Raw genomic sequence first — 26,793 nt, forward strand, 5'->3', positions numbered from 1 at the left:
ATTTGCAAAGTGCTTTACACTTAATGGAGTACTTTGAATTGTAGTTACAGTTAAATTTATGGTGAGTTTTTCATTTCCTTTCGTATAAACCACTTGGTTAATCACATGAGGGTCACTTCCCTTTTTGGCACTAGTTAAGTTAAATGCTTCAGTCATGATTTAATCAAATACGGATAAATTTTGGTTTTCAGCAGTAAAGGTAAGTGTTGCAAAAGATGTGGTATGTCAGTGGTGTGGTTAAACTAAATGTTTTGTCTGTAAAGCCGGGTGCAAAAGCAAATTGAGTGTTTATAAGAAATATAACCATGGAGATCTTTTAACAATGGTTTAATTAACACAGAAATAGCAAATAAGGGTATCAATAGCTCACATATATTGTACTCCAGTATTGTATCCACCTTTTGTTTGAGAGCACGGTTATTATATTATTGTGTTGCATTAATACTTTAAATAAAATAATTTTGTTAACCCTCATATGCTGGATATTCTACTGGACCTACTGAAGTAAACTAAAACAAATATTCTATTAATTAGATCCTGCAATTTAAATATTTTATGATTTGTATTTTGCATTTGAAAGTATCCAATCAGCAAGAAAGTTAATAATCCAGAAGTTAAATATAATGAAACATTAAAAAATCAATCACCAGCGAGACTCGGGGGCATGGATGCTGAGTATGCACCAGTTTATTATGAGGTGACATCTAACGGACAGAACTGGTATAGCTGCTGCTCTTCAAAATAGTAGCGAGATCTTGAGTTATGTCTGGCTGGATCTTTATCCTACTGCAGTCCTGAGAGAGTGCTAAGAGCATGTTTGATCAGAGGGACTTCTGACTAATAGGCATGTTTACATAATTTTTCTAAAGAAAATAGAATTGGGGACCATGTTTAGCTTTGCAATTTGTTGGTTGTAGTGCTGGTATGAGGTACAATTCCAAGCACTGTAGTGCTAATTAATTGTTTTATCCTGTACTTGCTCGCACGGTTGAATGAATATTCAGCCAGCTGCATTCTCTGGCATTCTTTAGCATAGGCTTGTTGACCTTGCTGACATTATGCCAGACCATTACAAAAGAATCAGGCTGTTAAGAACCTTTTTTCTCTTTCCTGCTACAGGACTATTTCTAATTCTTAATTCGAACTTCATCAACATGATTACAGTAAAGGTGACGATCCTGTACCAGGGGAGTCAGCAACTTGAAGGTTGAGTTTGTGGGGCAGGGACTGTTGTAAGGGTGGCCGAGTTGCTGCTATTAATGATAGTTGATCTGCAGACACTTACTTACAGTATACTCAGCAGCAACTACACGTGTGCTTTCAACTCCAATTCTATCTCTAAACTGAGTGTTGAGATAGCCCGTGCTACTCTCCCATTGGTTACAACAGATCATGTGATCTTCCTTAACAAGTATTATTCTTAAAGGTACATTACACACTAAATAATCACTACATTCCTCCCCCTTTATCTCAGCTATACATATTATATTTACAAGTGCAAATTTTTCAAGACTACATAATATTTACACTAGGTAAAGAATTTACAAGTTCAGCCGTTCAGGTGGTTTCCCGGTACTTGTGGAATATCGCAGCTCCACAACTTCAGATTCTTTGCCAGGAACCTCCTTTTCCAGAGTTGCCTGAACATCAGGTGCTTCGGTGGGCACTTGTAGCTCTGAATCCTCAACTCTTACAGGAACATCAGACATGTCAGTCCTGGGTTGAGTATCTTCAACAGGAAACGCAGACCAGGTCATTACTACTGATGGATCTGATTCTTGGTGATTTGTATCTCTTTTCCTTTAAATGGTCCATATGTTTCCAGATGTTCTGGCCTTCTACCTCCACGTGGTAAGATAAAAGTCCAGTCACTGCACTTATTTCACCCAGCAACTACTTAGGTCCTTCCTCAAAGATCTTCTTGTATACCAGCTCTCCTACGGTAAATTTCCTCATACGACTATACCAGTCGTGTCCAGTTTTCTGGCTTCCCTAACTCCTATCCACCTTCCCCTCTAAACTCGGTATTATTAAGCTCAATCTGGTCCTGAGACAGCATTTCAACAATAACTCAGGTGTGACACTTGTTGTTGTGTGATGGGTAGTCCTGTAATGAAAAAGAAAGCATGCCAAGGAATTACCAGTTAGCTTTATCATGCCTGCCTTGAACGTTTGAACTGCCCTTTCGTAGTACGGTGTAGTTTTTACATGAGCGATACCATTGAGGCTGATAAACTATGAAACTCAGCTATCATAAATACTGTTCCGTTATTGGAAATGACTACTTCTGGTAGTCCGTGAATGACAAAACTCTGATGTAGTTTCTCAATTTTAGTTGGCGACTTCACCTCGCATATGTCCAACCATTTTGAATGGGTACCGACAATGAGCAGAAACATTGTTCCCAGCAAAGGTCCAACATAGTCAATATGTAACTGTACCCAGAGTCTACCTGGCCACTCCCATGGGTGTAACAGAGCAGTCGCTGGCAACTTTTTCAGTTGCTGACATTGCACACAGTACTTTACTAAACTCTCTATTTTGCCATCCATCTCAGGCCACCATAGATAGCTAGTCTTCATTCAGGAAATTCCTGGATGGGCACTGTGTAGTTCAGTTAAAAGTGGCTCCCTTCCCTTTGGAGGAACTATCACTCGTGCTCCCCACAATAAGATGCCATCCTGGTTGGTTATTTCATGTCTTCTGTTGAAGTACAGTTTCATTTCATCAGATACGGGCTCCTGTGACCAACCATGCAACACTTGTTCTCGTACTTGACATTGGATCGCATTTTGACTTGTCGAGTCTCTGATCTGTTGAGCACATACCAGTGAGGAATCTAAGAGATTTAAAAATAAGACAAGTTCTTGAGGAACTGAGATGTGCTCATCATTTTTCTTGTAAAGGCAAACGACTAAGAGCATTGGCATTTGCAATTTGATTGCCAGGCCTATGTATGAAAGTGTATTTGTATGCTGCCAGAATTAAAGCTCTATTAGTATTTCTGTATCTTCTTCTTTCTAGCACAGACTTTAATCTCGGCTTTCTTATCTGTCTGCTTCTTGGAAAATTCTGCAACTTTTGCTTCCAAAGCCTCTTTGGCTTCACTTAGCTGATTCTTCAGCTCTTCTGTCTCTTTTTCATATTTGTTTACTGCCTCCTGGAAAATTGAACATTGTTGTGTCTTCTCTGCCAACTCATTCTTCAGTTTGTTCAGAGAAGTGCTGAATTCTTCCTGTTTCTCTTCATACTTTTCCAGAGGTACAAACCCTGACCTGAGGGAATCTTGCAGTGTGTGAAGGTCTTTTAACAGGTTTTCTTTCTCCCTGCGAAAGTTGCTCACCTCACCTCAAACTCTGTCATCAAGCAGAGTCTCTTTGAGTTCCTTCTGCTGTTCTTCCAGGTTTTTGCTTAAGACAGCCTGCATTCCTTTAGATTGTTGAGTCTTTGCACATTCCTTTTTCAAAACAGGAACACTTCCAGCTTCCTTTTGGAATCTCAGTGGCCAATCAAGGTTGATTTCCCTTAGCTAATTTTGCCCTAGAAGACTTGGTCCTCTGCCTTTAAATACCAACACTGGTAGTTTTTCTGATTGGCTTCCGTAACAGACAGTTATTCTGCTTATGCCTTTTATTTGAATGTCTTCACCCGTATATGTTTTCAGTTTGGCAGTTGTTTCTTTTAAATTTCATTGATGTTCACCATTATTCAGATATCTGAAGGTATGTTCCCCAATTACTGTAGTAGAAGCTCCCGTGTCCACTTCTATCCTAACAGGTTTGCCATTTACCTTCACTGTGACAAATATTGGTTCTGTCTTTCCAACTTTCAGATTAAACAATGTGTAAATGTCTGAATTTGTTGTTTCAGGCTCTTCTACATTGTAGATTTCATTGGGCTTCTTCTTCTGTTTACAAGCCTGCTTGAATCTTTCCTTGCACTGCCTCATTATATATCCATTTCTGTGACAATAGTAGCATTTGATTTTTTTTTAAACTGCCAATCGCTAAAAGACTGCTTGTTTCCACCTCCATTAAAATTGTTCTTCGATTTCTATCATTTTATGTGGGAGGGCCACTTAAGACCCGCCCAGTGTGATGTCCACTAGGAAGAACTATGTGCGGGCTGGGGGGCGGGGGGGGGGGCGGAAACCCCTCAGCTAGGATCTCCCTGGGGCGAAGTGCCACCTTAGATAGATCGGCTCCGAATAAAAGGTTGACAGAAAGGTAATAAAAAAATTTCCCTGGCATGTCCCCTCATGTGACACTGTCACATGAGTTGGGACACGTCCTTAACTTTTATTTAAACATTTAAAAGCCCTCATGAATCCTCATCCCACCCGTGGATGAGGTTTCATGCTTTTTCCGAGGCCCGCCTGGGCTCCCGGCCTGCCCGCCAACCCTAAGGCTGGATGGGCAGGTCCATCAATCGAGTTAATTAGTTTTTCAATGGCCGATTCGGCTGCGTACCCGCAGAACTGAAAATCTAAATGACGCGGGGTGACGTTGGGACGCACGCCCGACATACGCCCAACATATCCCCGCCCCCGCTCACCGACTGGAAAAACCTGTCCATTAAGTTTATTTACAATATACTCTGCAGCAATTACACGTGTGCTTTCAACTCCAACTCTATCTCTACACTGACTGCTGAGGTAGCTTGTGCTGCTCTCCTATTGGTTACTACAGGCTATGTAACCTTCCCTAACAAGTGGTATTCTTAAAGGTACATTACACACTAATTAAAACCATAATTACTACAGGGACCAAGGCCAATAAAGGTTGGTTGTGTTTTGTTTTCAGCATTTCCTGTGCCTTATTATTTACTTGACTTTCAGCACCAAAAAATAAATGCTATAACACTGTTGATGGAAAGAAAATAAAGAAATCTAAGGGGTTTTCCTCAGTTTTGTTATGTGTTAATCATTAACACATAGAATCTTGCCCCAGTTTGCATGTTATTGTTTAGCACCAGTGTGATGACAGTAAAGTTAGCTCTATCTCAATGGTCTGGACTGCTTAATGTGAAATGGACATCTTTTGATTCCTAAAAAATACCTGGAAAAACTCAGCAGGTCTGGCAGCATCGGCGGAGAAGAGTACAGTTGACGTTTCGAGTCCTCATGACCCTTCAACAGAACTAAGTAAAAATAGGAGAGGGGTGAAATATAAGCTGGTTTAAGGAGGGGAGGTGGGGAGAGAGAGAGAAGTGGGGGGGTAGTTGTTGGGACAAGCAAGCTATAACTGCTTGCTTGTCCCAACAACCACCCCCGCCCTTTCTCTCTCCCCCCACCCCCCATCCCGCCGCCTTAAACCAGCTTATATTTCACCCCTCTCCTATTTTTACTTAGTTCTGTTGAAGGGTCATGAGGACTCGAAACGTCAACTGTACTCTTCTCCGCCGATGCTGCCAGACATGCTGAGTTTTTCCAGGTATTTTTTGTTTTGGATTTCCAGCATCCGCAGTTTTTTTTGTTTTTATCTTTTGATTCATAATCTGCCACATTCTCCTGTTAACATATTGGGCTCGATTTTTAATTCTGTGTCAGTAAGTGGGATTTGAGTGAGTTCATATCTGACCCATTCACTTCAAGATTTGAATTAAGTAGTTTGGAGCTAATTAGAAGAACTCTTCGGTGACTATTTCTCAGTCCAGCTCCTCTTGGCCCCACAAAGGAAAGTTTTTAAAAAAGTTACCTTGAATTGCATTATTTTACTTTCACTTCTCTTCTAAATAGCCTTCACCTGATGGCCAAGCTGGAGCAGCTTCCCTGCTAAGGCCAAAATTAAAATTACAGTTAGTGACACAATTATGACAATGGATCTTCATTTGCGTGTTTAAAGAAGGGCCCTGCTGATGTTGGGCTGATAGGTCAGCTGCCTGTCCAGAGGCACTAGTAAAACAGCATTCTGCTGTTCAGAGTGAGATCAGAGTGAAAATCAATTTCACGGTGTCAACCCTCAGTGGAGACTCCCTCTGAAGCCAACATCACAACAGCCTCCTGAAAATGGTCCTGGAGGAACGCCACAGGAAATATAAAAGCAATGGAACAAGTTGGGTGGTCTCGTTTGCAAAGGCCTTGAACTCCACTCAAACGATAATATGGAACCAGATCCAACTGAAAAGGCAGCAGGAGTAGGCCTCGAACAAATGTTGGATACAGACCGCATTATATAATAGATCTTTGCAACTGGGTTTTTATTTTTGGATCCACTTTGCGGCTGGCCATAACTGAGTCATAACTTGGCCATTCGTGTTACCTTCCCATATAAGACAAGCAGGCAAACCCACGGCTCACATCTAAGGGTAGCACTCGGTGACAGAGCATAAGTGAGCCATAAAGAAAGACTCAAGTTGAGAAAGATATTTTGATGCTGCTTTTTTTTCATATAAGTAAGTAATTTACCTAATGGTGATGACTTGTATTAGATAGATGTTGAATGTCAATATTTGCTGTGAAAGTGAACTGCAAGATGGAGTAAAAGTTAATGAAGAACAGCTTATCACTTTACTGGTAAAATTATGCCTGGCATGAGTGAGCTGTAAATGGGAATTAGTATGGCCGCGGGTCTGAGGGGATTAATTTATAGTTTCAACAAGAGCAGTGCAATAGAGTCCATCCATTTAGATTTAATAAATTGAAAAAAAACGGTAATACAAAATCATTTTGAGATTTACACTTGTATCATTAATGTTTGTGTAATACAGTCTTATATGTCATCACTATATTTTCAGATTCAACACACTTCAGGATCACTCACCTTTTCCTTTCTCTGGTTATGTCAGTTTGTGTAGAGTATTTTAAATGAGTTAATGAAATATAATGACCTGTACAAGAACTTCTACATTGATGTTACATAGGTCAGGATTTTCTGTTTGACGTGCGGGCATATGCCCGACCCATCCCAGAATGAAATAGCCCACGATGATGTCGGGCGAGTGTCCCGACGTCGTCATGCACGCGCATGATATTCAGGTTGGCGGGCGCGTGCAAGAGTCAGCAGCACGCCCACCGACAATCAAGAGGCCTATTAAGGCCATTAATCAATTAATTAACCTGTATTTTTCGCTGCCCATCCAACTTTACAGTTGCCAGGCGGACAAATCGGCCAGGTTTGGATTTTTGCGAAAACCTCATCCATGGGCAGGATGAGGTTTCCATAATTAAATTTAAATAATTAAAATTTGGGGCCGGATTTTTCAAATCTATGAGTGGGTCCTCTATGTGGACACTTTTTTTTTCCAGAATTTTAAAAACTTTATTCATTGGTTTAAAAGACTTCAGCTCCCTGAGGCAGCTCTCTGCCTTCGGGGAGCTTTCATTGCACACTCCCCCCGCGCCTGCAATGACTTCAGTGCTCGCCCCCCACCCCCATCCCAGCAGCGCTGAGCTTCTCAGCGCGCCTTTCACACCGGCTGGCTGTTAATTAGCCGGCCAGCATGAAATAGCGGTCGTGGGCTGATCGCGGGCGGCGAGCTGCTTCCCGGCCACTCCCAGACCTGCCCGCCGCGCCCACCCAACGACCTGAAAATTCTGCCCATAGTGTGGTGCCAGAGAAAACTCATTGTGTCTCATGGGAATAACAGATGTGTTTAAAAAGTCTCTCTTGAGCTGGCGAACTCTGTTGCAATGTGTGAAATGATGAATTTGGTTCAAGGAGAGGAAACCAATAATAGGAAGTAGGGCAGTTTCTCAGCGGTTTGGGAGTGATGTCTCACTGGATTCTGCCCTGGGTTGACCTTTCTCACGGTGCATCTCAATCATTTGGGTATCGGTCAAGGGGGAGTGTTGCCCAGATTTGCAGACTAAACTAGGAGGCCGATTGGAGGCAAGGAAGCTGCAAAAGGATATTGAGATTGAAGGTTGGAGGGACAAACAAGGGGCAGATGGAATTTAATATCAGCAAACGTGAGATGGCACATTTTGGTTCAAAAAATAAAAATAACTATACTTTGAAGGGAAGATTTGATGGTGGTGAAGGGCAGACCGATTTGCAAGTTCCACTTCCCAAAATGTTAACATCAGCAGCTGGTGAAAAAGATCATGTAAAAAAAAACTTGCACAGTAGTGTGTTTTATTAGAAGAGGTATAGAATATGAAAGTTGAGAAATGATGGCAAATCCTATATAAAACCTTACAAAGACCGCTGTGTTCAGTTGTGGGCTCTACACTATAGGAGGGAAGTTGCGACAATGATGAGGATACGGTTGCAAATCACTAAGCTGTTGTCTGGCTTGAACAAATACAAAGGACAATATTGAAAAATTGGGGCTGTTTTCATTCTAACAGAAAGGATTACCCAGTGACCTGATATAGGTGTCTCAAATTATGAAGGGCTGGGACAGAGAAATAAACTGTTTCACTGGTGGAGCGTCTAGAATGACGAAAGAAAAAGACTTGCATTTATATAGCACCTTTCACGACCACTGGATGTCTCAAAGTGCTTTAACAGCCAATGAAGTACTTTTAAATTGTGGTCACTGTTGTAATGTTGGAAATGTGGCAGCAAATATGCACTCAACAAATGCCCACAAGCAGCAATGTGATAATGACAAGATAATCTGTTTTTTGTGAAGTTGATTGAGGGATAAATATTGGCCAGGGCACTGGGATAACTCCTCTGCTCTTCTTCAAAATAGTGCCATGGAATCTTATACATCCACCCGAGCAGGGAGGTGGGGCCTCGGTTTAACATTCCATCTGAAAAATGGCACACCTGACAGTGCAGCATTCCCTCAGTACTGAACTGGAGTGTCAGCCTTGATTTCTTGTGCTCAAGCCCTGCAGAGGACTTGAATCTGGGACCTCATTCAGAGATGAGAGTGGAGCCATAGATTTATAAAAAAAAAAATGTGAGAGATGTAAGGGATCGAGGAAAGCAGAGAATTGTGAGGCTGCACTAATGGTTGAAGCAGAGACCATGGCCTGGGTTTTTGCTCCTGGATCAGCAGTGCAGAGTCGGAACATTCCCTGTCTCATTCCGGGAAGCAAGGTGAACAGGAGTCGGGTGTACTGCCCTCCCACCCACACCCCCTGCCCGTCTCACATCAGAACGAGAGCGGAGGCTGTCAGCTGCAGAGGCAGCCTGGCTGCAAAGCATTGTCAAAGTTGAAAAGAAGACAATAGAACAAAAATCAGCCCTCCAGCCCTCACCTGCTCACCACCCACCCCACCTCCCCCCCCCACCCCCCCTGCCACCAACACACTCCCGAGGTCATATCTGTACAAACCCATGCCACTTCGTGCCCTATACCCATTACCCCCTTGTTCTCCATGCCACCTCATGACCCCATATCCTCCATGCCACATAATGCCCCTGCCCATACCCCATACTCTCCATGCAACCTATGCCCCTGTACCCAAAGTAGGCAGTGTTTTTTTTTAAACACTCTAGATATTTTCTTCAAAAATTTAAAGGGCAGGACTTTTAAATACCTTGATAGCTTGAGAGCTCACTTTGACAATTAGTCTTGACATGGCCTCTTAAGTTCTGACAGCTCCCATTGACCGGTCCCTTTGGCATGTGCTTCTGACAGTTTTGACAGTTGATTCTGACGGGGCTGTTGACAGTTCCAATGAGCTTGACAGTAATGAGTTTATGCGCTTCTTACACACATTTATGCCTACTTTTAACAATTCCAAAAGGCACCCTATCTCCCCCTAAAAGATGCCCTGGAACCAGATCCAAAGGGATACCTTATCTGTTCAAAGGGGTACCCTGTCTGTCCAAACAAAGCCCCCAAGTTCAGACCTGTTCTTACCTGGTTTAATTTGCACACTTCAGGTTTCACACCACAGGGATACAAAAATCAGCACTGAGTGGAGGCAGCTGACGCTTTAAATGGCCAGCTACATCTGTGAGCTGTATGTGCATGAACCCCTGCCTGCTCCTATTCCCACCCCATGAAAATAGGAAGTGCCGTGTTCGGGGACAGAATTTTGACCTTGTTGGGCTGGCTTGGCGGGGGTGAGCGGAGGCGGTCGGGAAGCTGACCATCGCCTGCGATTGGGCTGCGACTGCGATTTCACGCTGGCCGGCCAAATAAGACCTGCCCAGCATGAACGCCGGCTGCAGAACGTCTGAGGAGGGGCAGGCGGGGCGGGGTGGGGAGGGGAGCTGTTGGCCACCGGGTCCAATGGTGACAGGGCGGCCAGTTCAAAAATGGCGCAGGCAGCCCCAGGGATGCTGCCTGTGTCGGAGTTGCTGCAGCGACACAGCTGGAAACGAAGATATAGACAGTAAGCGGGAGGTGAGGTCGGCTGGACGCTCGGCACCCTGTTTATCCGACGAGTGTCTCCCTGCCCTCCTGGAGGCAGTGAATGCCAGAAGGACACCCTTGTCCCCAGAGATGGGAGGAGGAGGCCACCGCACTCACAAAGAGGACATGGGAGGAGGTGGCATCCCGGGTGAGCAGCCACGATGTGGTGCCACGCAACTGGGTGAAGTGCCGGAAGCGCTTCAATGACCTGCGCTCAGGAAGGGTGAGTATCGTGTTGACATGCATCAGTGTGTTGAATTGTTTTGGGCTGGCCATCCTCCCGTGGTGCTCAGGAGTGTTAGAGTCAGTGTGCCAACTGTCAATGATGCTAGAGCTGGCCAAGAGGTTGAGCCCTGGCTGCTTTGACTGAGTGCACTGTGGCTCGAAGGCTACAACTTGGAACTGCCCTGCAAAGTGATCCTGATCTGGGATTGGCCAGGCTGTAATGGCGCTGCAGGTAGAGAGTGGACTAATCAATGCTCCTCTGTCTTTTCAGGGGAAGACATCCCATAACAATATTGAGAGGTCGCAGACTGGCGGAGGAACCCCACACCTCCTCATCCTCTCCAGGTACGAGCAGGAGGCCTTTGAGCTTGAGAAGCAGCATGCACCTTGATCAACCAGCCGCGGTGAAGCTGGGGTGTCAGACGAAGGTGAGAGTGCAGTGCACTGAGGTGAATGCTGCAAATATTCTTGTGCAGTCCATCATTGACAGGAGCCTCCAGACTGGATTCCTCATTGATCATTGCAAGACGATGGCACCATGATGCAGATCTCCATTGTCTCACCAGGGTGCCTGGCATGCACAGTGACAGTGTTATGACTTACATTAATGACATGTCCTTCTTCTCCCTTAGATCTGCTACCAAGCAGCCAAGCACAGGACCTCCAGGAGCTACCCCTGACCCCGGAGGCCCACCATGCTCCAGGAGCACCTGCGTCATACCCACTCTCTGTACCAGGCATAAGCGCAGATACCAACACCTCGGTGGACATTAGTTCAGCGGCTAGTATCTCAGTGCACATTGGTGAGGGCACTTCACACTCGCTTGAGGTGCAGGCGGAGGCAGAGAGTGCCCAGGGCACCGGCAGTCGGAGGACTGCTGGAGACCAGGACGACGCTCAGTCGAAGGCTGATGAGGAACCTCTGGAGTTGTCCATTAGGCAGCTGGATGTTTGGCCGGGTGTGCGGGAGGATCTGGCGGAGATCCAAGAGGGTAGGCATGCCATGGTCTCCATTGTGGAGGAGTCCCTGCGGAGCATGAGCACTGCGTTGACCCTCATGGCTGAGTGCAGTGCCTCCTCCATGGAGAGGGTGATGACTCTCATGGAGAGGTTGTTCCAGGAACAGAATCAGGGGTTCCTGGGGCTGCGCTCAGACCTGCACGCACTCACACAGGCAATGACCTCAGGTGGTCAGTGTCTGTATGTGAGATTAATGAGGCACCCAGTACCCAGCTAGGTGCCAGTTCATCAATGTCGAACAGGGGGGGGGTCCACAGCAACCTAACGTTGGCACACGAGCTGCCTGTCATCTCTGCGGGCTCCTCTCAGGACGCTCTGCATAACGATAGCAGCTCCCCCATCCCTCTGCCAGTGACTGTGGCATCTGATGAGGCTGCAGTGACTGGGGCGATGCCAGCCATGACACTGGCCACTCACTCCCAGGTGGGGCCATCACAGGCTTCATTGGCTAGAGGACGACTGCCAAGGTCATCAAGGCCAACAAGACAGCACAGTCAGCAGGCTGCCTCCAAAGCCAGTGCCAGTGAGTGGGCAGGGGGATGCACCTAGATGTAGCACCCGTAAACATAAGTTTAAAACACCTTAAGCACAAGAGGGACTGGTCAAGGGTGATCTTTTGTTCTCCCATTGTGTTTTAATTTTTTTAATGGTGTGACCATCAACACTAGATATTGTTCTATTCAACAGTCTGTGAGTTCCAACATTAAATTACATTTGCTTTTGTGTTATTGGCCTGAGTATGCTTCATTTGTTTTGTAGGCGCGGAGTAGGCCAGTATGTAATGCTGGACGTGGGTGGCTCGAAACTTTATTGCACAGGCACTGAGTGTACCTTGAGGGGAAAAGGAAAGGGTCATTTCTGCAATCCAGGATGATGGTAGCAGCCCTGACATGAGGTGGTAGCTCTTATTTGGCAGTCTAGCTGAAGGAGCATTGGACCAAGGCGTCCCTGGTGTTCCTGCCGTCGATGGCACCCTGGACACGGGGGAACTCGGCAATCACTGTAAAGCCACTGGCTCACTCAGCCTGGCTGGCCTCATGCATATGGAAATGAATGAAAGTCAATCCCTGCCTGAACAGAGCTTTAGTCACTAGCTCGACGCAACTGTGGACAGTTGATTGGGAGACTCCACACAGACCCCCAATGACCCCTGGAAAGAGCCAGCGGCATAGAAGTTGAGGGCCACTGACGTTCAGATGCGCTGGCATGGGGTGTCCACTCACACAATCGGAGGTGATCTCAGGCCTGATCATCTGAGAAATGGAGGTCACGGTCTCCCTAGAGAGACAAAGCCTCCTTCGGCATTGCATGTCGGACACATTTCGGTAGCTGCATCGCCGCCTGTAAACCCTGGCAGAAGGATAGTGGCATCTTCTGCAGCCCCATTTGTCTTGGACTTGCTGCTGGCCCTGCGCCCCTTGTGCCTGTGCCTCCCCTCCCATAGGTCCCTCCCATGGAAGCTGCATAGGGGCACCTGGCCTCCTCTCCCTTCTGCCTCTCTCTCCCCCCTCAGAGGATGTGCCTCCAGCGGAGAGCACAATCCCTATTACCAGGGTAAGGGAAGGCTGTCTGATAGCTGGAGGGGTCCACACTGTCTGAATCCTCAGGGGGCCTTGAAGACACCAATGAGTCCTGAAATGGCACCTTGAAATGCTAAGAATGAAGTCCTGATCAGAGATTAAGTTGCCAAGTACCAAAAAACAACCAGCAGCAAACTATCTCAAAGACTCCTCACTACTCACACTGGCAATGCTGCTGACCCTTTTTAACCCACCTGTGACTGAGGTTTTGCAAATTGTGGGCTGCCCGCCTGCCCGTTTTGCCCATACGACGAGCAAAAAATCGTACAGGCAGCGTTAAATCACTGGCAATTGTGTTGTCAAGGGCCTTAACTGGCCTCTTAATTAATGGCAGGCATGGATTCGACTCCCACATGCGCCTGCCAACCGAAATAATGCGCGAGTGTGCGATGACATCGGGACACTTGCCCGATGTCATCGTGCTTCATTTTACACTCGTTCCGGTTGGGTGCGCGCCTGCCCGACGAGGGGAATATTCTGCCCTAGGATATTCGGACACTTACACCATTTTCAGAGGCTCTCTGTCTTGGTGAAAATTCAGGCCCACACCAACTTTTAATAATAGGTTAGATAGGTAGCTCAATGAAAGGTGCATGGGAATAATGTGGGCATATAGATCAAGCACTAACATGATGTATTGAGCCAAATGTGTGTTGTAATTTATGTGTACTTGAATGAAAAGTATAGTATCATAGGATGTAAAAAAAAAAGAGGAAGTTAATAGAAACAGAATGTGATTCTTAACTAGTGAAAGCTTCATACTGGATCACAACCAACGGGTCATAGAAAACCTGAGTGTGTGTTCTTCCAGTTTTTCTAAATAAGGATATTAAACTTGACAACATGCCTGAGACACTTTAATCTTGATTATTGATCCTAACTATAGAAAATAACTTTTGTTCATGATCAGATTTGTGACTTTCTCCTATTAAAGATCATCTTCTCACAAGATTAGTCAGTTAAAAGCCAAGGGCAGTAGCATTTCAGTTTTCTTCTGAGAGCTGTCATTTTGAAACCATGAAGTCATCCCACACTAATACCGTGCTTCTTTGTTTACTGTCACAACTGAGAGAATTCTAAAACAAAAACAGAAACAGAAATACCTGGAAAAACTCAGCCGGTCTGGCAGCATCGGCGGAGAAGAGCACAGTTGACGTTTCAAGTCCTCATGACCCTTCATCAGAACTAAGTAAAAATAGGAAAGAGGTGAAATATAAGCTGGTTTAAGGGGGGGGGGGGGTGGAGAGAGAAGGGGGGGTTGTTGGGACAAGCAAGCAGTGATAGGAGGAGATAACCAAAAGATGTCACAGACAAAAGAACAAAGAGGTGTTGAAGGTGGTGATATTATCTAAAGGAATGTGCTAATTAAGAGTGGAGAGCAGGACAAGCAAGGTACACATAGCTCTAGTGGGGGTGGGGTGAAATAAGACTAAAAGGCATGAAAGGTATAGATAAACGATGGGTGGAAATACATTTAAAAATAATGGAAATAGATGGGAAAAGAAAAATCTGTATAAATTATTGGAAAAAACAAAAAGGAGGGGGAAGAAACGGAAAGGGGGTGGGGATGGAAGAGGGAATTCAAGATCTAAAATTGTTGAACTCAATATTCAGTCCGGAAGGCTGTAAAGTGCCTAGTCGGAAGATGAGGTGCTGTTCCTCCAGTTTGCGTTGAGCTTCACTGGAATAATGCAGCAAGCCAAGGACAGACATGTGGGCAAGAAAGCAGGGTGGAGTGTTAAAATGGCAAGCAACAGGGAGGTCTGGATAATGCTTGCGGACAGACCGCAGGTGTTCTGCAAAGCGGTCACCCAGACTGCGTTTGGTCTCTCCAATGTAGAGGAAACCGCATTGGGAGCAACGAATGCAGTAGACTAAGTTGAGGGAAGTGCAAGTGAAATGCTGCTTCACTTGAAAGGAGTGTTTGGGCCCTTGGATGGTGAGGAGAGAGGAAGTGAAGGGGCAGCTGTTGCATATTCTGCGTTTGCATGGGGAGGTGCCATAGGAGGGTGTTGAGGAGTAGGGGTGCTGGAGTAGTGGACCAGGGTGTCACGGAGGGAACGATCCCTATGGAATGCCGCCAGGGGGGTGAAGGGAAGATGTGTTTGGTGGTGGCATCATGCTGGAGTTGGCGGAAATGGCGGAGGATGATCCTTTGAATGTGGAGGCTGGTGGGGTGATAAGTAAGGACAAGGGGGACCCTATCATGGTTCTGGGAGAGGAAGGTGTGAGGGCGGATGCACGAGAGATGGGCCAGACACGGTTGAGGGCCCTGTCAACCACTGTGGGTGGAAAACCTAGGTTAAGGAAGAAGGAAAACATGTCAGAGGAACTGTTTTTGGAAGTGGCATTATCAGAACAGATGCGACGGAGGCGAAGGAACTGAGAGAATGGGATGGAACCCTCACAGGAAGCAGGGTGTGAGGAGCTGTAGTCAAGGTAGCTGTTGGAGTTGGTAGGCTTGTAATGAATATTGGTGGACAGTCTATCACCAGAAATTGAGACAGAGAGGTCAAGGAAGGGAAGGGAAGTGTCAGAGATGAACCAGGTGAAAATGATGGAGGGGTGGAAGTTGGAAGCAAAATTAATAAATTTTTCCAGGTCCAGATGAGAGCATGAAACAGCACCGAAGTAATCATCGATGTACCAGAGAAAGAGTTGTGCGAGGGGGCCGGAGTAGGACTAGAACAAGGAATGTTCCACATACCCCATAAAGAGACAGGCATAGCTGGGGCCCATGCGGGTACCCATAGCCACACCTTTTATTTGGAGGAAGTGAGAGGAGTTAAAGGAGAAATTGTTCAGTGTGGGAACAAGTTCAGCCAGACGGAGGAGAGTAGTGGTGGATGGGGACTGTTCGGGCCTCTTAGTTTAGAGAATTCTAAATTGGGCTGCAACAGTTTTAATTTTTGGTGACCACAATAACTTTAAAACTGTTCAGTTGCTCATTTCGTTCAAATGTCTTTCTGCCATTGGAGTGTTTTTTTTTCAAAATGGCATGAGGGAGTAAAATTAACTGAGCACTGTATGTTCCATTATGTGCGCACAATATACATGTATCTGTCAGTACGGTTGAACTTCTCGGAATAACGTAATGGTCGTGCTTAGGTGTTCCTTACTTAAATAAACCAGTTCATTATAAATTTAGCAGTGGAAATATTTTTGCAGTACAGTACTCATTTATACAGAAGTCGAAATGAATGCAGCAGGTCAATATGTAATCGTGCAAACTGTCATTTCATGCACATCCCAACAGATAAATAAATGCATCTCCACTGAGTTTGCTGCTCTGAGTGAGGGTGACAGTGGATTTCACAATGGTTTTAGAGCCAAGCTAAGGAAATAAGTTAGGCACAATCTCTCTGTTGATTGTTTTCCATTGACATCTTCTGGACAGTGTTTGTGATGGGGAACAAGGAACAGATTGAATTCAGCTATGATACACAAAGAGTGGCCACATGGGTGAGGTACCGAATGATTGCTGGTATCTTGGGAACTTTGCCACAGCACCTTCAGGAGAGGAAATGGAGTAAAGAAAGTTGTAAATGGTCAGAGCAAGAGAGGGGGTCTTTCCCTTTAAGGATGGTTTAATGCTCTTTGGCCCTGCAAGTTTAAAAAAACTGAAGTGGGGATTCCAGTTTGTGATTTAACTTGTGTCCATTAATTTCGTTTATAGGCAGCAAGTTAAACTGGTGCTGCTCCCCGGTTTAAACGATTGCTGTTTGCAGCCAGCACTACCCGCGCTTGTTCAGTCACCGCAAGCATCAGCAAGCGTCCAATATTTCACATGGCTCATGCTGCTTAAAGGCAGCCTGCACTTCTTAAAGGGGAGGTGCGTTGTGGCTGTAGGAAATGGATGGAATGTTTTCAAAAATGAATCCAGGCCCTGGTCTCTGAGGAATGGCTGGGCATGGAAGAGAACAAGCAGCAAGGTTTGTAACAGCGCACTGGCGGTCTTGTTGCAAAACGTGGCGAGAAGGAGAGTGAGACATCCTATATCCACGAGGGGGAAGAGGGAGGATGCCCCACCCCCATCCCCATCCCCCAGACATAGGCTCAGGAGGCATTAGGAAGAAGTAGCTATGAAGTTAGCTGATCTCAAACAGGCCAGGGTTCAGGTACAAGTGACTATAACACCCCTGGGGGTGGAAGGGAAATTGTTCAGGATTTCCTCTTCTGATTGCTATCCAGCAGTTCCTTCTGGGAATCTAGATAGAATTGGATGTGGTCCGGATGCACTCCCCCCCCCCCCCCCCCGCCTCCCACAGCAGTCAATCAGCCCATGGACACTCATTGACAAGGTTCATATATGAAGAAGGGTCACTTTGAAAAAGCATAAGTGGTGGGGGAGCAGGTGGCTGCCATGGAACCATATACAAGGCAGTTGATAGCCCCATAAGCAGAGAGGAGAAATTCAAATAGGAAAGGAATGGTTTAAATTATGCTCTGTTAAAACTATTGAGATGTTTTTAATAGCATAAATTACTGACCCTTCATTTAATTTATTTTAAAGAACACAATAATTCATTTTTTCTATAGTCATGTACTAAATAGACAAAAATAATTGGTTTAAAGATCTTTCATATATAAGAAAATATTAGCTAGTTTCTTAATAGTTGTCTAGAAATATAATCCAAAATATGCCAGTCATGCCAGCAGCCTTTTGCCAGTACAAGTGGATGTATATTAGCAGTGACTTACCATTTCTGCTTTCCCTAGCCTGTGTTTTTCCAGCCAGACTGGAAGCAAAAAATGGAAAATTGCTGCTAAAAGTTTAATAAGTTTAAGGTGAAGTGTGGAATAAAACACCTCGAACTGTGGTCTATTGTGTTGCATTGAGCATTACAAAACGAAGTGGGATTTATGTTACTCCCATGTATCATCTATAAACAATTAACATTGAATTGTGTGGGCTCGTTCAAAATCATTCCTAAATTGTAAATATTAGATCGATTGATTGCATCATTCATCTTATCTGGCCGAAAAGAAGTTGTGAAAGTTTGGCAAGGTGCAAAGAAAAAGTCATCATTGCAGTGCATCTCAGATGATTCTGATTGTTATCAAGGAAACTAAGAACTCTTGAGGGCCCCTCAGCATTCCTCACACAATTCCTCACCCCCTTCACCCTCCATCCATTAAAACCACAAATATGTAGGGAAGTCCACAACACAATATCCCACGCTTCAATCAACCTATTTTACAGGGCCTCATTGGCCCTTGCATTGTCTCTGAAAAGTGGTAACTTGGGGATGTACCAGAGAGCTATTGGCTTCCATGGAGAAAGGTGCAATAATATAAGTGAAAAAGTAAGTAAACTAAAACCAGTTGTACCCATATTGATTCTGCACCATTAGGTGTGCGATATTGGGGTATTAAACTTTGCATCAGGTCCTGTGGTCCATATTTTCAATAAACAGTTGCCCACTACTCTTGTTTTTCACAGTCTTACAAATAAAATGATTATTTATAGTTTATCATCATTTCTGTGAAAAGCCTAGGAAACCAGTTGTTGTTCCTGCACCAAGCTGACAATGAATGGAACCAAGTCAACGGCATAATAAGTTTACTTCTGCAGATCTTCACAGAATCTCAGAATTTTAATGGCACAGAAGGAGGCCATTCGTGTCTGCTCTGGCTCTCCAAATGAGCATTATGACTTAATGCCATTGCCCTACCTCTTCCCTGTACCCCTGCACATTGTTTCTATTCAAATAATCATCTAATGCCCTCTTGAATGCCTCGATTGAACCTGCCTCCACAATACTTCCAGGCAGTGCATTCCAGACCTGAAGCACTCATTTTGTGGGAAGTTTTTTTTCTCATGTCACATTTGCTTCTTTTACAAATCACTTTAAATCTGTGCCCTCTTGTTCTTGAGCCTTTTATGAGCGGGAAAAGCTTCTCCATATCTATTCTGTCCAGATCTTGCTGAGTTAAATGGCTGAGCTGCTCTGCTTTTATATATTTATTCATATTTATGTGATAATTTAATTATATAATACATTATTTATGTTATATATTTATAAGCACCCTTAATTATTTGCCCCTTTTTAGGTATTCAACACCTGAGGTCTTGTGGCTAGTGGCCAGAAGCTCTGGGTTCTAATCCCACTCCAGGACTTGCGTTCGTAATGTGGCCAAACAGGTAGACACCTCCAGCACATGTCAATGGAAGGTGGTAAGAGTGAGAGAGATTCCCAGTTAGCCCCGTGATGGAAAGAAAATTGGAGCCTATATCATCACTATTCATAGCTCCAGACTGCAATATGCATGTAAAAGTGCATGTTGCTACAGAAACTTGGACTCCTTGGGGGGCCAGTTGGCTGTATGGCTGGTGTGGATTAGATTGGTGCCGACAAGATAGGGTCGATCCCTTTTTCGGCTGGGGTGGATTCGGGACCTGCTTCCTTACCATGGTGAAGGTTACAGCACTGTGGTTCGGACCTGCCTTCAGGCAGAGAACTGAAGAAAACAAAGTTATTCATCACCACACATTGCAGCATGGTTATCTCCTCTTCAATAAAATTTACTGACGTTCCCCCATGGGACAGGTAATTTCCTATGGGCCACTGAGGTAGATCTTGGGCGAGATTTTCCAGCCCCACCCGTTGCCAGGATTGTCTGGTCCCACTGATAGTCAATCTCCCAAGGTGGATCCTGCCACAAGGGGGGCCAGAAAATCCCGATCCTTGACTTTAAGCAATGATATGGGTCGGCAGCCCATTGTACATTTCTCCTGATTTTTATTTGCATTGAAGTCAATGGAAATAAAAATTGAGTTAATCGGGCTGCTGACTCACTAGAGCTTGCTTTACAAAGTTGCATTGCCTCCTTCACTCAGTAACCAGCTGCTGGGTGATACACAATCACATGCAGGTACTTTCTCAAATTACTTGTCTGAGATGAGTGATTTACCTGACTGCTGTGTGTTGCATCAATCGATTGTCTTGCCAGTTAACATTACTTAAGTCAGGCTATGAAAAGCAAACAATAATTTTATAATTTTCTGAAATAAAATAAGGTGCATATATTTTTGAGCATATGAGACACACACTCAACGTCAGTGATGCTGAAACTTGAAACAGCATTTTTGACATACCTCTAATCATTGAAAGACTTTTGCTTTAGTCAAGCCCATAGAACAATCACCAAAATTCAACAAATTCCTTACAGCAATATATTGCTCATAGAAATTTGATAGCAATGTGCCTACTTTTCAGGCACAAAATGGGCACATATCCATCCAATATAGTGGGCGGAAAGTGTGCATTCATTATGTGCTGGAAGTGCATTGCATACTGTACTGGGGACGGCAAGAAAAGAGGTGTCCATGGCCCGAGCATGAAATAAATGTTAGAGTAGGCATACACAAATTGGGGGCCTAATGCCTGTTTGAGATTTTCTTCATTGAGTTGACCTGCCCCGAACATAGCCAGGGCTGGGCCAGCTGCATTCATGAAAATACCGTCTACATGCAGCCCAGCTTAAAATATATAATTGAATGTGTAACCAGATAGAACAGAACTGCTCTGCTCAGCTCCACTGCAGTGCCAAAGGCCGTTGCTTTCCTCCACTTGGCGCTCTCCTGATTGCTGCCATCCTCCTCCCCAGCCTCCTGTACCTACACCCACTTCTCCACAGAACAGTCCTGAGGGTTGCTGATGCAATGAAACTGTCCAAAACTCACACTCCCTTAGCTAGTGAGATGTCTGTAATGTCCAGCAGGCAACTTTAGCATGCCAGCCTGACATAAATGGGACCCAGGTCCTATACCAAGTGAGCCTTGGACCTACCAATTCTAGCACAGGAACCATTCCCTGTGCCCAGTTTGCATTGGCAGGTCAGCACACACTAGTTTTGCAGCTATGATAACCTCTGCTGGTGCTGCTAAAACATACCTAAATTTTAAGCAGAGTCAGGATAGGTTTTAAACAGCTTAATGAAATAATTTCCTTCACATAATTAATCTTTATCTGAATAATTTCAACTGCCATTTCTCAACATAAGTTCCTAGTCTGTAAGCATAATTAGCCTTGAATACCAAGAGCTATTTCTGTTAATATTAAATTTTTAAATCTCGTACTGCAAAGCAGGACCATGCAATAAGACACAAAAAGGAATCTTAGGGCAGGATTTTCCCTTTGTGGGGCGGACCTGGGAGCGGCCAGGAAAAGCTCTGCTGCCCGCGATCGGCCCCCGATCGTGAATTCACGCTGGCTGGGCAATTAGCAGCCAGCCAGCATGAAGCACGCGCTGCAACGCTCAGCGCTGCCGGGGTGGGGGCAGGAGGAGGGTGAGCACGGAAGCCTGCGTATGCGCGGGGGAGCGCACGCTGAAAACTCCCTGAGGGCACAGAGCTGCCTCAGGGAGCTGAAGAATTGGAGAAACAAAAATAAAGATTTAAAAGATGATGTTTATAAACATGTCCCCACATGTGACTCAGTCACATGAAGAGGGACATGTTTGAAATGAAGGTGAAAAAATTATTCCGCTATTTTATTTGCCATTGGAAACCTCATCCCGCCCGTGGATGAGGTTTCGTAAAAAAATACAGAGGCTGCCTGGCCTATTCGCCTGCCTGCCAACCGAATGGTTGAGCGTGCAGCGAAAAATGGCAGTTAATTGAAACTTTAATGGGCTTAATAGCCCTCTTAATGGTCGGTGGGCATGCTGCCAACTCTCGCGCGTGCGCCGACCGAAAGATCGCGAGAGTGCGTGATGATGTCGGGATGCTCGCCCGATGTCATAGCGCGTGATTTTATGCCCGATCGGGTTGGGCGCGTGCCCGCCCACGGGACATAAAATCCTGCCTTTATTGCTTGTGTTCGATGAATGAGTCTATGCCAGTGAATGCTTCATCTAGCAAACACCATGTGCACTGTTACTTTCCCCACACTGACAGTGAGTTTACATGGTGCTGGTTACATGTGAAATTATTTCAAAAATTAGTTGTATGATATCTCAAGGCAAAATGTCAGTGTTCAGTATCAGTTTTCTAAGTTGCAACAATGGAAAGCTGTCCAATGCACTGGTTTAAGTCAATAAACTGCCAAGTTTTGCTCTCTAACTCCAAGGGTTCCAGATTTCACTAAAAGAAGCATGGAAGACTGGGGAAGGTAGCCAAGCAATATTATATAAGTCAGAAACAAACGTAGTTGAGCCATTGTTTGGGTTAAACCAAGGTCCCCTCTGCCCTCTCAGATAGATGGAAAAGATCCGGTGGCACTATTTTGAAGGAGAGCAGAGAAATTTTCCCCAGTGTCCTGGCTAAAATGTATCCCTTAACCAAGATCACTAAAATAGATGATCACAGTGCTGTTTGTGGGAGATTGTTGTGTTCAAATTGGCTGCTGTGTTTTCTATATCATAACGGTGACTACACTTCAACAGCACTTTGGGATGTTCCAAAGTCATGAAAAGTGTTACATAAATGCCAGTCCTTCTTGCTTTACCTCAAGTGAAAGAATTCACTTTCAAGAGGTCTCGGGTGCCTGGCAAGTTGAGACAACACTGTGTGGAGGTGGTTCTCTGAGATTCATATTTCTGTGCAGACAGTGCTAGTTAAGGTTGAAGTGATCTGACGATACTATGCTGCCACCCCGGAAATCCAAAAGCCAATTCAACTCTCGTTTCTTTAACTGGAAGATAATTTGGAAATGGATTTTTGTTTTCATTTTGCACTCAACAGAGTTGTAAAGCTAGATGTAATGTGCAACTCCTTAGTAGAAAGCCCATGTTTTGCATTATTGTCCTTCCATTTTGTTATCTTGATCTTGGCCCGCATGTGATTTGGAAATCAGTGTCAACTATAGGACAAGCTCTATTTAATTTATTCGCCCAGAACTTTGGTACGATTACCGAAACATAGTTTAGCCAACAAAACCAAAATGATTTTTCCTACATCTAGGGCAGCATTTCCCGTCGGGGAGCAGGGAGGCAGGTCCCGCTCGCTAACGCATAAAATGATGCGCAGTGATGTCGGACATGCGTCCCGAAGTTTCCGCGCATCATTTAGATTGTCAGTTCGGTGGGCACGCAGCTGACTGGTGGGGGGGGCGGGGGGGGGGGGGGGGTGGAATTTCTGTCCCTAGGGTTATTAACTGTGATTAAATGTATTCTAGGAGATTTCATCACATGACTTGCCCCCATGCTCCTGCCATTAGTCAGCCAACAAATCCATCCTGGTGACACACTGCCTTCCTACGCCAATTGAAAAGCAAAAAGACTTGTTACCCAATTGGTTGATGCTTGACTGTCAGCCAAACAGTCTTTTTCCCATCCCATTTTCAATATTTTTGTACCTGGTAAAGACAAATGTTCAAAGAAAACTAAAAAGAAAAATGATCTTTGCAAATGTCCCTATGTTTTTTTCTCCAAGATTGCACACAGCGATGTCCTAGAGATTGAGCATCAATTCCTGGAGATTCCAGGCCAATCCTGGAGGGTTGGCAACCCTGCCTATGCCTGAGAAGATCCCCCCAGGGCTGTGCCATAATTCTAATTTCATATTTAATGTGCATTTCTAAACCCTGAAATGATTACAATTTTGTATTACAATTTAAATATGCGTATTTGCTTATTTTCCTAGGTAAATCAACCAGAGGGACCCGATTTGACAGCTCTGATATTCTCGATGCAGGAACACCTCTTGCAATGACTTTTAATACTTCAATCAGTAATACCACATGCAAACCTCAGAAGCTAGTTATTTTTATCCCTGCTTTTCTGAGTGTGGTTTTTATAATTGGTTTCGTTCTGAGTGCCTTGAGCCTTTATACGTTTTGGTTTCACTTCAAGAAATGGAAAACTGGAATGATCATCCAGTTTAACCTGGCTTTATCAGACATTAGCATAATTCCAGCAGCACCATTTATGATCACCTACTTCTCGATGGCGAATCATTGGCCATTTGGACAGTTCCTGTGTCAATTTAAAGTGTTCTTATTATTTATACACATGTATGGCAGTATCTACTTCCTCACTTTGGTGAGTGTGCATAGATATGTCACAGTTGTAAGCCTGACCGAACATAATATTTTTAAGAACCAAAGGTTTGTGAAGTTCATGTGCATAGGCATATGGATTTTACTCTTTATTAGTGCATTACCATTCTTTTTTGTCCTCAAAACATCTGAAGTGAACAACATTACCCAATGCTTACGTGTACACCAAACTGAAATGGCATCTGCATACTTTACATGGAGTATGGTCATTCTATTCCCCGGGTTCATCATCCCCTTTGGAGTTTCGGTCACTTGCTATATTCTACTTGGGTCTTATATAGTTAAAACTGACACCAGCCTTTCAAGGGGAAAAGCTATGAAAGTGAAATCAATGGGGATGATTGTCGTGTCTCTGATTACCTTCCTTGTTTGCTGTTTACCGGTACAGGTCTCACGTTCTATTGCTGTTACAGTGAAACAGTTCTATCCTGAGATGTGCCAGTTGCTATACAAGGTCGAAAATATTTATTATGTATCTATTGTACTAGCCAATGTAAACTGTTGCCTTGATCCTCTACTCTACTGGCTGTCCAGTAAGAAATTCCAAGAAGCTTTCAAAAGTACTCTAAGTTTATTCAGATGTCAACGCAAACAGCAGAATGCAAGTTTCAATACAGATAATTCAGCTATAACAGCAAGACCCACCGATTAGACAATGAAATGTTTTTGCTACAATTTTACTAATATAAATAACCTATCATAGTGCTTATAATTACATTTTACTTGAAAACAATCATGCACCTTTTTGTGAACCTATTAGAACCAGGGAACTGCAATAGATCTAATATTTTAGTATTTCCTACTTTACAACAATAAGAAAGCTTCAAAAGAACATCATTGGCTGCGATAACTAAGGAAAGAGTAGGGCCCATCAGGGACCAAGGGGGCAATCTATGGGTGGAGTCAGATGACAGCGCTAGAGTGTTGAATGAATACTTCACATCTGTCTTCACCCAAGAGAATGAGGATGAAGGCATCGAACTCAGTGAGAGAGACTGCGAGATTCTTGAGCAAATTGATATCGGGAGTGACAAGGTATTGGAGGCGTTGGCAGGCTTAAAAGTGGACAAATCTCCAGTTCCGGATGATTTGTGTCTAAGACTGCTGAGGGAGACAAGGGAGGAGATCGCAGGGGCTCTGACCCAAATTTTTAATTCCTCTCTGGCCACGGGGGATGTGCCAGTGGACTGGAGAACAGCTAATGTGGTTCCCCTATTTAAGAAAGGTTGTAGAGATAAGCCAGGGAACTACAGGCCAGTGAGTCTCACGTCAGTGGTAGGGAAACTATTGGAGAAAATTCTGAAGGAGAGAATTCATCTCCGCTTGGAGAGGCAAGGTTTGATCAGGGATAGTCAGCATAGCTTTGTCAGAGGGAGGTCATGCCTAACAAATTTGATTGAATTTTTTGAGGAGGTGGCCAGTTGTGTAGATGAGGGTAATGCAGTTGATGTAGTTTATATGGATTTCAGCAAAGCCTTTGGCAAGGTCCCACATGGGAGACTTATAAAGAAGGCAAATGCACAAAAGATACAGGGTAATTTGATAAGGTGGATTCAAAATTGGCTTAGTTGTAGGAGACAGAGGGTGATGACAGAAGGATGCTTTAGTGACTGGAAGTCAGTGTCCAGTGGCGTACTACAGGGATCTGTGCTCGGTCCCCTATTATTTGTCATTTATATAAATTACATAGATGACTATGTAGGGGGTAGGATTAGTAAATTTGCGGATGACACAAAGATTGGCTGGGTGGTTAATAGTGAGGTTGAGTGTCTTGGGCTAGAGGAAGATACAGACGGGATGGTCAAAAGGGCAGATAAGTGGCAGATGGAATTTAACCCTGAAAAGTGTGAGGTGATACACTCTGGAAGGAGTAATTTGACAAGGAAGCATTCAATGAACGGCATGACACTAGGAAGTTCTGAGGAACAAAGGGACCTTGGCGTGTGTGTTCATAGATCTCTGAAGGCGGAGGGGCATGTTAGTGGGGTGGTGAAAAAGGCATACGGGACACTTGCCTTTATTAACCGAGGCATAGATTACAAAAGTAGGGAGGTCATGTTGGAGTTGTATAGAATCTTGGTGAGGCTACAGCTGGAGTACTGTGTGCAGTTCTGGTCGCCACATTATAGGAAGGATGTGATTGCACTGGAGGGGGTGCAGAGGAGATTCACCAGGATGTTGCCTGTGATGAAACATTTAAGTTATGAAGAGAGGTTGGATAGACTTGGGTTGTTTTCTTTGGAGCAGAGAAGAATGAGGGGCGACCTGATTAGCGGTGTACAAGATTATGAGGGGCATGGACAGGGTGGATAGGGAGCAGCTGTTCCCCTTAGTTGAAGGGTCAGTCACAAGGGGACATAAGTTCAAGGTGAGGGGCAGGGGGTTTAGGGGGGATGTGAGGGAAAACTTTTTTACCCAGAGGGTGGTGACGGTCTGGAATGCACTGCCTGGCAGGGTGGTGGAGGCAGGTTGCCTCACATCCTTTAAAAAGTACCTGGATGAGCACTTGGCACATCATAACATTCAAGGCTATGGCTCAAGTGCTGGTAAATGGGGTTAGCTAGGTAGGTCAGGTGTTTCTCACGTGTCGGTGCAGACTTGATGGGCTGAAGGGCCCCTTCTGCACTGTGTGATTCTGTGATTGCTTTTGGGCATCTGGAGGTGGTGAAAGTTGCTAGATAAATGCAAGTTATTTCTTTATTCTG

The 26,793-nt window shown here is 44.6% G+C and overlaps 1 protein-coding gene across 1 annotated transcript; it reads left to right on the plus strand.

The window, feature by feature from the left end:
• Positions 1-185: 185 nt before the first annotated feature.
• On the plus strand, positions 186-25,332 carry LOC144685218 (lysophosphatidic acid receptor 6-like). Its single transcript, XM_078549650.1, has 2 exons — positions 186-199; positions 23,674-25,332. The coding sequence occupies exon 2, from the start codon at positions 23,739-23,741 to the stop codon at positions 24,738-24,740; it is 1,002 nt and encodes a 333-aa protein (XP_078405776.1). The 5' UTR covers positions 186-199; positions 23,674-23,738; the 3' UTR covers positions 24,741-25,332.
• Positions 25,333-26,793: the final 1,461 nt, after the last annotated feature.

Source organism: Cetorhinus maximus, chromosome 10 (assembly GCF_964194155.1).
Source record: "Cetorhinus maximus chromosome 10, sCetMax3.hap1.1, whole genome shotgun sequence".
Classification (NCBI taxonomy): domain Eukaryota; kingdom Metazoa; phylum Chordata; class Chondrichthyes; order Lamniformes; family Cetorhinidae; genus Cetorhinus; species Cetorhinus maximus.